The sequence below is a fragment of the Rissa tridactyla genome, chromosome 2 (assembly GCF_028500815.1).
Source record: "Rissa tridactyla isolate bRisTri1 chromosome 2, bRisTri1.patW.cur.20221130, whole genome shotgun sequence".
Lineage (NCBI taxonomy): Eukaryota > Metazoa > Chordata > Aves > Charadriiformes > Laridae > Rissa > Rissa tridactyla.
Window position 1 is genome coordinate 140757914 of NC_071467.1, and position 12397 is coordinate 140770310.

Below are 12397 nucleotides of genomic sequence, written 5' to 3' on the forward strand. Positions count from 1 at the left end.
GCTCTGCTTGGCTCATGGGAGCTTAACAACAAATTGTGAGCTGTTGGCACATTTATCCTGCTTGTCTTGCATGGACTACATAGTGGGCATCTCTTTTCTTTTCGTTTTTGTCAGTTCTGCACAAGGTTCTTCCATTTTCATGCAAAGACTTAAATGAAGGAGAGTCTGAAAGCATCCTGCAACCCCGTGACAACCTGCAGCCCATGATAACAGCAGATTTTGAAGTGCAGGGATACAGGGAGTTTATATAGTAAATGATATTTCTTTCAGGATTACTTATATAGTAAATGATGCATCTTCTAAAACGCGACATTGTATTAGTGTGAATCTTCCCCAACAAATAACTGGCATGTAACATTCCTGCAAGGCAATGGAATGAGAAGTTACAGCGGGCTAACAAGTGTCTCTCTAATTTAGCATCTGACTCAAGTCCAGTGCACACTGGCTGGCAGAAGTCAAAATTGTCTCGATAATTCTGATATTTTAAAGAATTCAGATCCTTCTAAAACAGCTAGATGCTGCTTGGGCTATGATGAAGACTGTCCTAAGTTTCAAAAGAGAGCAAATCCAGCCAGCTGGTGGCACAGCAAGATAAAACACCAGGACTCGCGCATGTCTGGCACGCGTTCTCCTCCTGTGATTTGACCAGTTTTACCAAGCACAGTCATGTGCGCTCCAGGACTCAAACACAGATCACTGATTCCTGCTCCGGAAACACGATATGCTATTGCTGTCTTTGTGATGAAGTCTCTGAGGCTCAGAATTTGACAGCCTCCATAGAGGGTTGAATAAAGATCATTTTCTTGTTTATTTATGCAGCATCGTAGCTTGAGATCCGTGCTGCCATATTTTAAGAACTCTATGAAAATGAATAGGACAGTTTGACAGCTCTGAGACTGAGCAACTCTTGTATAATCCTGTGCCACCTCAGCCTGAAACTCCTTTGGGGATCCAAATATTCCTGAATTTCATGCAGTCAGAATCACCTTCACTTTGAGGAAATGGACTCGAAAGGGCAGGGTTTTTTCTACGTTTGTGGATACTAATTCAGGCAGTGTAAGCTGAGATTTTCTTGCCCAAAAGATGCCTTGCTTACGAAAGACAAAGAATGCAGGGTTGGCGGTGGTGTCTCACGTATAGCAACATAAACCCAGCCACATTTACCCTAACAGAGAAAGGTGAGCCCAAAGTAGTAATGCTCACATTTGATAGTAAATAGAGCAGAAGTGCTTGTGGTGACCAAAAATGTCTCTGAACTGTGTCTAATGTGCATTAGATCACAGATTCCATGATGTCAATTGCCTGGGAATGGTGCAAGTTATGTGAGTTTACTCGGATGGCATAGTCAGGTGACAAAAAAATAACAAATATTCAGGATTTCTGCAGGTTCCCAATAAAATCTAATCTGGTAAATCTGTTAATTAAGAAAGGTAACATGCCTCACTGCAATGTTAGTAACTACACCCCAGCCATATGTTCTGAGAACAAGGTTTACCACCCACCTCCCACATATATATATGGCATCATGTAGTAAATGGGTAAGACCTTCCAATGATCCCAATGGTTTTGAGAACTGAAGTACTGCACTTGTTCTGAAGCCTACTTTCTTCTCCTTCCAAAAGAGATCTTCGATGATACTCTGGATCTCCCCTGGTAGATGTCTTTTCCTTTCTTCTTCTTTCTGTCCTCACATACTGCATAAAAGTCCCCTTTGCACTGCACGAGCTGATGGCCAAAAAGCACAAGTCATGGTCACAGAAGTGGCCATCATCCTCAATGTAGTGTTTAGATATGAAAAGATGCCCTACATTTGTTCATTACTTCTCCTACCTTGATTTCTCTATCATCCAAAGGTAATACCAATAGAAAACACTTTGTACATTTAGTATTTTTTGTATTCAAAATTTATGTGGGGAACAGGGCTTATTAGCTTGTAACCACTGAACTGCATGAAGGACAAGACACATCACAAAAAGTATCTGATACTTACTCATCTCTGTCGTCATTATTGTGCTGAGAAACACTTACATGGTCACCAGTACAAAAGCGTCACTGTCAGCGTCAACACAGCAACAATCCCTACTGAAGGCTGAGGTACTACCAGGATCAGGATTGATCTATACGGTTTTAACGTTTTCTTTATTGCCAGGTCTTGAGTTATGACATCTGTGTGGTGCATGAAGGTAGTAAGCAACTCAAACCTTTGAGATTTTTTGCAGGTGGATGCGTCCCCTAGGTAAAAGGTGTAATGCATCACTCACGTAGGTCTGCCTTCCGCCACAAACCTCTCTACATGCGAGCACACAGTGAGAAGGATTTGAACATCAGACATTTAAGACACACCTCTCCTGCCAATATGAAAGCTACGGGACTATGTTTACCATAAAACGATGTCACCCTGACGTCTACAGCATGCTGTGATGAGTTGTGAGAAGCCTCTTGTTCCAAAGGCTAGAGGGAGTTGTCTATTTTTTGGTTTCGAGGAGATGAGAGAGTTCCTTCAAAAAATTAGTCAAGATCTTGAATTTTAATTCTAGACTAAACAGAGGTTAGAATACTTGCATGTTTCTATAGTTTGAGGAGGGAACAGAGAGGACGTGGATTTTCTAACCTTCGTGGTCTCGCACAGGCACACATACATATGCAATGTGATCATACAGACGAGGACACCCTTTATTTATAGGAGTTAAACATGCACCTATGACAGGATTAATTCTAAAACATTTGACATTACCTTAACCCAGCAGCTAATTTAGGGAGCAGTAATTTAGGGGAGCTCTGAAAAAGCTCTCTCATTAATCTTTCCAAGCATATTGGTATTCAGGCATATTAGGAATTTTAGGAGAACGGGAAGAAATTATGGAAAATTTACAGTATAAAGTTGATAGTTTCAAAACCTTTGTATGGGGACGCCAGGCACTAATTGCGAACATCAAGACATGCTTCAGACAAGGTAGATTAATCCTCCATCCTGTGGAGTATCTCTTCACACAGAAACGTGTGGAAGGAGAGGTCTTACCTGGAATTTTCAGAAAATTTCTTAATGTTCTGATTTAAGAAGAACATCAGCTCTTCTAGGAAAATAAAAAAGGCTAAAACTTCCTCAACCTCCTAGAAGTTAGAAGGTGACTTTTACCAGTTTTCACAAAAAACTAATCTTCCAGTGCACAAGCAAACCTACTTTATAACTTTATTCCCATATTTCAGACAAAGCATACACCTTCAGAGGAAGAGCAATAATTACAGAAGTATTGACTAATTTGATATTTGCTCTTCTGGAACAAAAAAAAATATTTTAAAACCATGCTGAAAAGCTTTTCAGTAACTTCCTTCTTTAAATAAGATTCATCGTCAAAATCTGCAAAGATCACCAGCAGAGGTAATGGAGAGGGACCGAAATTGACTTGTGAGTGACAATTAACAAGCAGGAATTAGGAACAGAAAAGAGAACATTAAAAAACACTGAATAGCGAAATGCTAGATAGTCTGTTACCTCATCGTCATCTGCATCGTACTGCGCATAATGCTGCTCCAGCAGCTCTCTCTGGCGGCGTTCTTGTTCTAGAGTCTGGCTGATGAGCTGTGCAACCTCACTCACTTGTCCCGGCTTTTCTCGTCCAATTACAAACCTATACAAAACATTAGTGAAAAAATATTACTCCTTGCCAAAGTTGCAAGGTTGTTTTGCCAAAGTTCTTGATTTTCAGCCATGTCTTGTATAGAGGCTAGCTGCCTTCTCTGAAGACACATGGCTGAGATTGTTTTAAATGTGTTCTGTGGACGACATTTGCCATAAGGACGACGTGTGCAAGACCAGGAGTGATCAGACCATGACAGTACTCACAGGAGGGGGAAAAAAGAAGTGACCACTAAAGCCTTTACTCCAAATTTCAGTAAAAAAGATTCTCTGAGTTTGAACTTTAGCGACACTAACCTACAGCGGGGCAATTTTTGAAAAATGTATCGTCGCTTCCACTCCCTTTAGAGCCCAGAAGCCTACGGAAGACCAGATGCACAGTAACACCACAGACATACTTTTGGCAGCTCACAGTGAAAGGAACACGCACTGGAGTAACTTCTTTCTCCATCTTGACTTCGAAGGTATTTCTAAGCTTTTATATTTGCCTTTCTCCTGTCTATAACAGAGAATCTATTTGCACATTTTTAAATCTGACAGACGCTATTTCCCTAATTTTAAGCGGCATTTACATCTTTCATTTATTTCATGATCTCCTGTTGCTAAGGAGCGTTTTTCTCCACTGTTAGCTATCGCTGAATACTGGGAGCACGTTTCTTTGGCTTAACAAAAGACAAGGGAAGTGCCTCTTTCTTGGTTGAGACTTACAAGACTGCTTCCTGATCTTGCTTTCAGCAGTTGAAATTCAGAATTGATTTGGATTGTAACACTTCTTTTTCAGCACAGTGGCATAACCATAATTAGGTATTTTGCTATCTATAGTATTAATGATAAACACCCATTATACAGTACCAAAACTGTAAACTACTGAACAAAAGCACAATTTAAAGATGTCAAGCTGAAGGAATATTTTCTTAGCACGCTAGAGAGACAATTAGGTAATTACAGGTGAAAAAAGTATTATGCAGAGCTGAAAAGCACGATGAGGTGACACTAAGATACTGCATATGGCAAATTATTTGCTTCCACAATATTTGGCTGAAATGATTAATTCAATTTACTATTGGAATGAGAAGCAGAAATGTGCATTATATCCCATGTAGGAAAATGATTTTCATTAGTACTGCCTACACTGTTAAAGTCATTTGGGATTTGGCATCCACGCGTAAGCCAACTTCCCATGAGTGGCTGACCCTGAATCCATTTCCTGTGCCAAACAATTTGTCAGGCTCTATGAAGTCAGGCACTATAGAAAGAAATACAATTTGGAGATTATTTCAACATCATCAAAATATCCAAGTCAATAATTACTTCCAAAAGGATAAGGAAGGTGAGAATGAGTGAATTCATTTGAAATAACGATACAGGGCGCTTTGAAAATAATTCAGAAGACAGTGTCTTAGTGTAAAAACACTAATAGAAAATACAGCAGAAACTAGAACAAAACCAAGGAAATAGCATCAGCATTTTAATCCTGATCAAAACAGATCACAGTCTGGCACTCATATTCTACAATTACGAAATATGACATTGCTTCTCAGTAATGATAAAGACCTTGGGCTGAAAGAAAAAGAATGTTTCTTCGTGGCCCCTATACATACTTCATCTGTTCTGCATACTGACTCATAGTCGGATCCTGTTTCCTCTGAATTTTACTTTTACAGCCAAGTATTACGAAGACTAAACCAGCCATGTTTTCAGTCTCAGTTGGGAGGAAGAAGGAACTTTTGATATTACTACATGAAGTAAAAAAAGATTCAGCCCAGATTTGTTATGTATTTGTCCCCTCAGCGTAAAACCAAATTAAAAGACAATATGCAAAAAAAACCCCCACTTGTATTTTAAAAAAACACCTTAAGCAACATTATGCTCTGGCATAGGGGTTTGACTAAATGATCTCCAGAGCTCCCTTCCAACCCCTATGATTCTGTGATTCTGTATTATTTATACACAGTAGAGAGAACATCACATTTGTAAACACATGAGGGAGATCACCAATGTGGTTAATTACAGAACCACACAAAGCGATGCAAATATTCCCCCCTGCCCTCTGACTGACAATTCACCTCCCTCAGAAAATATGATCCTTGAAAACACCTAGAACAGACAATATATTTAATGCACCTGAACTCTGATAACTCCTGGTTGTTTAGGAGTGGTTTTGACACACTAGACTGCACTGCAAGAATATTTTCATACAGACAAGCCAGTTTAGGTAGGAAGTAAATATGTTAAAGCTTTTTAATTGAATTTTTCTTCTCCCGACAAAGCTACTCAAGAGTTTATAGTGATGTGATTTTCAAGGCTTGAATCATATGTCAAAGCAATATTCCTCAATGATACCTGAAGCTATTGGATGATACACGAATAAAAGCCTCAAAGCAATTACAAAGTATAAAGAAAATGTTTTCCAAAATAGAAATAAGCAAGGAATGTTTTATTTTCCTACAATTTACTGCTGTAAAGTGAGGTTTTTCTAAAGTGGCTGAAAATAAGTATTTAGAAGTAGTCAATCTATGATTGATGTCGGTTGTAGATATAGAATTGTAAATTTGTAGAATGGAACATTATGTTGCCAACAATTACAGTCTCTACAAACTGAACCAAACCTTTTGCCGTGTTACATTCCGTGACATTAAGAATACGAATCTAAATAATTCTGTTTAACTTGCAATTAAAATAAACCACAAATTATAAATTTACAATTTAAAGAGAGAGGAATAAATATTTCTCTCTTACAAAACCATAAAGCAGAGGCGGTTATTAAAATGCTAAGCGTGAATTAGATCTTTACATCTATAATGGCTTTAAATACAAGAACTATCATAATCTGAAGTGTTTAAATACGAAAAAGAGACATAAGGTTGTGATTCACTGACCAGAAAATTAGTCACCGAACCATAATATGCACACTTCAACAAAGTGGCTAATTATGTATTTCACATCAATCTGGCTCACCGAAATTAAGCACATGCATTTCAGACTTGATTAATTAGTCTCAAGGGCCAAAAGTATTATAACAAAGAACTATAAATTCTATCAGTGATAATATGTTTAAGAAGCTGGTTATGTTTCTGGATATGAGACAAATGAGGGTTTTAAAGCCTTTAAACCTCATCACAATAATAAACTATTAAAGCCAGCAACTGCAAAATAAAACCCAGTGAATCTGTAAAGCTGTACTACAGGCCATCACTGGACTAAATCTCAGGCCATTACTGATTATTTCTGATGTCCACAAAAAAGAAAGAGAGAGGAGAGAACACCACAGAGAACGAGGGCATGCACGGACCGTGATATTCACAGTTACACACTATCTAGCTGAATCACCAGCTGGGAAATACTCCCTTTGGTTGTGGTTAACAGGGACAGAGCTAGGAATATAAATAATGTTTGACTCTTATCTTCAATTGAAGAAGATCTAAAGACTACAATACCTGAAGAAATTGAAAATTAAACTACAGTAATGGTGGTTAAGAAAAGTATTCTACTGAAATTGGCAACAACTCCTACATCTCCTGCAATCCAGTCATGATTTAATGATTTTAAAGTACACCTGATGTATAGCTTTCTGCATATTTCCAGCTTTTGTTAAATGAGAATCTGCAGAACTGTCCTTCTTGAGATAACAAAAAATAATTTATTGATTTTTTTTTTACCAGCCAGGGGAAACAGAAACATTATTATAAGAATTAATTTAATTAAGAAGCATTTCCATTTCGAAAAGAACCTTGGTACTAGAAAAATGTGTGCAGGCACCAACTCTTTGACACAAAACTGAAGTTCCGCAACATGGATTTTTAGTGATTTATTCTCAGTGAATGATTTATCTTAAAGATTCAGTAGGCATTAAATGCTCAGTTAAAAGTAATTTAGCACTGGTTACTTAAATTCAACAAAAATCAAGTAAGAATATAGCAGACTCCTTCTAAGGAATAAAGAATGGGGGTGTTTTGCTGCAACAGCATTCACAGTTCTTTTCTTCTATGCTTTCCTAAAACATAGTTCAGTCAATCAAAAATGTACAATAAAGTTCATTGTATTTGGGGGAGTTTTACAGATGGTTTTTAATAATGGTTTTCCTCTGAGCTTTAAAGCATAAAGCTGCTTCTGCTACCATTTATCTAATTTATTTCAAGATGTCTTCAATTACCTACTCGGGCTGCTTCCATTAGGATAATAGCCATATAATTAATCCAAAGTGCTAAAAGTGGTGTGAACCCCTTAAGGCGGCAGTTTTATTTAGTCACAGGTTTTCATGAACAAGATCAAGCTCTCTTAAAAGACGGCAGCCTCAAATGCAGAGGTCACTCACTGGACGTAAGGAATTCACAAGCTACGAGGTTCCACTACGTTTCCTCAGATAAAATGACCCAAAACACAGGAGTCATAAAGACTCTTTGAGTGACTGAATAATTTAGTTTGGGAGGGAGTTCTGGTCCATCCTAACCCCCCTCAATTCAAAGCAGGGCCAACTTTTTCATGGCCTTGATCAATTTTGAATCTAACGACGGGATGTAACCTGTTCTGATGTTTGAGAAACCTTACAGTATGTTTTTCTCTGGTGAAAATATATAGTTATAATTTCCCTTGCTGCAGCTTCTGTTCACTGCCTGTTATCTTGTCACTGTACAGAGAGTACAAAGAATGCGGGTTCACCCTTTCTACCTCCTTGAAGGGAGCTAAGACAGCAGTAAGATGCCTGCCATCCCATTCTTCTTTTCTTCGGACTGAAGATGTTCTCTCCACCTCTTCCCAGGGTGTTTCCCACACAGCTGCTCTCTAGCTCACCGTGTCACACAGGGCTACGCTGCTCCAGATGCCGGACTCACATCTGCCCTTGCTTTATAAGGTTTCTGCCAGCTCATTTCTCCAGCCTGTTGAGGTCCCTCTGAATAGCAGCCCTGTCTGTTATCCTATCAAACCTCATCTGCAAGCTTGCTAATGGTGCCTTCTGTCTTATGTCTGTAAATCCACCCAGCCCTCCCTTGCGCCACAGACAAGCGTGCGCAGAGTAAGCTTTAAAGCTATTAGCTGCAACCAAGAGGAACTGAGGGTGATTGGTAGAAGGAAGTAAACAAGGTTTGCCTGGAGATTAGTGATGGCAGTGACCCAAAACTAACACAAACAAGTGAACAATTCTGCCTGGAGACGAGCACCCAAAGTAACACGAGGAAGTAACCACTGTCAGTAGATGAAAGGGGCAACAATTGAACGGAGTTATCTAAGGTCATGTAAGAAACACCTGACAGGGCAACCCATGTAATGCCTAGTGCAGGATGTAAAGCCAGCACAGAAAAGCAAACTTTGGGGAAAAGCCTCCAAAGACCCTGGAGACAGAGCTGCCAGTAAGCTCAACTATCGTGCAGAAGTTCTGTAGCCTCCATCCTTGTCCCCAGACCCAGGATGAAGTAAGCTACATTCTGCACCCTGAATTTGACGACAGAAGAGCAGGACTCCAACTTATCAGTGATCTGAGCCAACACGGGCGTCCTTTTGCCCTGTCAGCAGTCAGGACAGGCGCACGGGAACATGACTTCCGCGGTGTGGCTGTGGCATGAGCTGTAGGTAACTCACTAACGATAATGAGCCAGCAATGAGATGTGTGCGTAGTGCATGCTGTGTGACTTGCTGTCATCATTGCTGAAGTAGTGGTTTGGTTAGTATTATTTTTTTATTCATTTTTTAAATTATTTTTTAAAAAATGTATCTTAGTGATTAAGTATTTGAATTAAACAAGGGTTCATTTATTTCACTTGCATAACCATACTCATCTGACTGAACGACTGTCACAGCACACCATGACAAAGTCTGGCATATGGTGCATGGGCAGCAGGCACTAAAGGTATCGAGAGCTGTATATGAATCCTTGCACTCCAGTGCCATTGCTGCCCTGAGGCAAATTGTTGGAGAATGCAGGAAATCTGAAGATGTCCCTGCAACAATATCCAGGTCATTAGCCAATCTGTGGGAAAACTGAGGCACCACAGACATTAATTTATCTCAGACGTTTTCTGTATCCTTTGCAACAAGGTCTCCTGCCCCACTAAGCAGCAGGCCTGGCTCCATGGAGGAGGGGAGACCAGTATATGTTGCTTAAATTGACTTTTGCAAGACTTTTGGCATGGCCTCCTCTAGTATCCTTATATCCTCAAAGATCAAGCAGGTCTCCTGTGGTTTTCTGTCCTTCAAGGTAGTAGTTACATAGAATCCTGCCAAGCAGATCCCTAAAAAAGCCAAAATTTGCTCCCCTGCAGTCCAGGGTTGTAATGCTAATGTTCATCTTAATTCCTCTCCAGTTTTTAAACTTCACCATTTCATGGTTAATGCTCCTAAAGCTGCCATCAATGTTCACTGAAGAAGTGACCAGTTCCAAAATGGTCACAAACCTGTCTGTAAATAACAGATTTAGCAGACTGCTTCCCTTAGTTGGTTCATTGAACACTTCTGTCAATAAGTGATTTTTGACACATTCCAAAAATCTCCTGGGTTACTTGCACCAACCCATGTTACCCTTCCAGTAGATGCTGGAGCACTGTAAGTCCCCTGTACGTCCCTAACCAAAACCTCTGAACTCGCTTGTCACTTGTTCCAAAACAAGGACTAGGTCACCCTCCCCCCCAACTTGATTATGAGACCTGTTGGCAAAAATGTTCTTGCCCCACTTTGTCTGGTGGATCCTGTCTCTCCCCAGCATTTCTCATTCCTCCAAGAAGGTCCATAAAAGCCAATGCCTCCCCTGCAACATCAGCTGCACAACCAAGGGCCGTCCTGCATCCAATCCTACCTGAGTGGTATAATCAAGAAGAATACCTCTTATGCCCTTCCACCCTAGCCCTCAGAGCCCTGTGACATACTCGAGGTCTTCCTCAGCAGTATCAATGGTGCTGGTGGACGAGCAGCAAAGTAATAGCTTAAGTGAGAGAAAAGCTTCAGCAGTCTCTCCACAGCATCTTGGATACAAGCGCCTGATAAGCTCTGCTACTGTCAACACTAAATGGATATTGAGTCAGATGATTAGGAAGTCACGTAAAAAACCCCCACACCAATATTAATGCACTTAGATTAATTATTCCCACAGAAATAAATTCTGGTCTAGGTCCTCACTGACACATTAGCTTTACTCAAGAGTACTTCAAAATCAGCCAAGGGATTCAATGTTTTGGCACTTCTCCTGCTTCTGGTCCTTACATTGCTCTGCTCTTCTGAGAATGCGGGTAGACAATCTCTTCCATCTATTCCAGACAGCCTGACAGAATCCCAACGCAATGCTTGAATAAAAGGTTTCCTTGAATACATGATGACCATTTAATCAGCATTCTCTGTAGTACCATCCAATTCTTATGGGAATGGCCAGCTCAAAGAAACACATTTGTAAATCTATGCTTTAACATACCTGAATGCAAGTGAAGCACATACGTCAGCTCTGTTCAAAAGGTACAAGTGTTACCTGGGAATATTTCTAAAACCTGACTGCATTTTGAAGTGGGATCTACCTTCCTTCACCCTCACCCTTGCTGGCATTCATGGGAAGGAAACCCAGGAAGAAAATACAGATGGGTCACAAGTAAGCTGCTGAGGTCAGATCACGTTCTTAATCTGGACGATTAGATGATCCAGATTGTAGGCAAGATGGACCACCCTCATAGCACGGTCCAGGGGCAGCTAAATGCTCCTACAGCACCCCCCCTGTGGGTTGGTGAGTTATCCTGCAAGGATGAATGGTGGGTATTTCTGCCCAGCTGTCACAATGTTGTATCACATTAGTCACCATCACATTTTGGATGCACCAAAACTGGGTGGGAGCTTCCACAACATAGTATCTTGAAGTTTGAAAGAGTAAAAAAATTAGCTAAATAAACATTTATGATGATATTTCAGTTGCAGGGGTAGGAACTTATGTTTAGATCCAACCAACTTGAGGATGAAGTGATTCAAAACCTGTCATGTTGTTCCTGTTTCCAGGAAAGGAACAAAAAGCCATTCCTAATGAAATCCAGCCCCGTTGAATCTTATTAATTCATGTTACACTTAATTTTAAAAATAATGCCCTAGATATCTAGCAAAATGGTATATAATTCAGCCAAAATCTTTTAAACATAGATTTCTTTATCTATTTCACACTCAAAACATATAATTTCCTGTCCAAATGTGCAAATATTTCAAGAAATCACTTGCCATAAAATTCAAATTAGCAAGATCTCAGGACACAGGGCCTATGTTTATTCCAGTAAATTAAACAGCACCAGGGAACGCTCCCAAGCACTAGTAATTGATCATCTACACTATTAAATCACTGAAATGGTCTCTGGAACGGTTTGGCCCAAGTTAACTAATATTGTACCAAATAATACTCAGACAGAGTCTAGGAGGCAGCAAAGGCTGGGAGTTAGCTTGGATTTTTCCAACGGACAGTTTGGATACGTCGACCCTGCTCTGAAGGGTAAGAAAGTTTAATGGAACGAGCACTGAGCCCTCTGGTGCCAGCTGGCCTCAGCACCGACGAACGGTCCGAGGCGCAGCCAAGGAATATAAACCAGCAAAGCACTGGTGAGCGCAGCCTTACCTCACTGGTGCTAAAAGATCACAGTGCTCAGGAGTAATTCTTCACATTACGTTCAGCACACTACTCCTGGTAGTCTTACAGAATGACTATTGGCTCTTGTAGGAGTTCTTTTCAGAGACCAGAAAGAAGAAACCAGCTTACACTACCTAATCTTTAGTATAACCATAGTGGAATGAACAGGAGAAATTCACACT

The 12397-nt window shown here is 40.1% G+C and overlaps 1 protein-coding gene across 4 annotated transcripts in view; it reads right to left on the reverse strand.

Moving 5' to 3' along the window:
* The window catches only part of PPP1R9A (protein phosphatase 1 regulatory subunit 9A), a 149165-nt gene that overhangs the window by 41575 nt on the left and 95193 nt on the right, over positions 1-12397 (reverse strand). For all 4 annotated transcript variants that reach the window (XM_054189463.1, XM_054189464.1, XM_054189462.1 and 1 more), the window contains exon 6: positions 3494-3629. In XM_054189463.1, coding sequence (XP_054045438.1) covers positions 3494-3629 — 136 coding nt within the window. The remainder of the gene's footprint in view (positions 1-3493; positions 3630-12397) is intronic.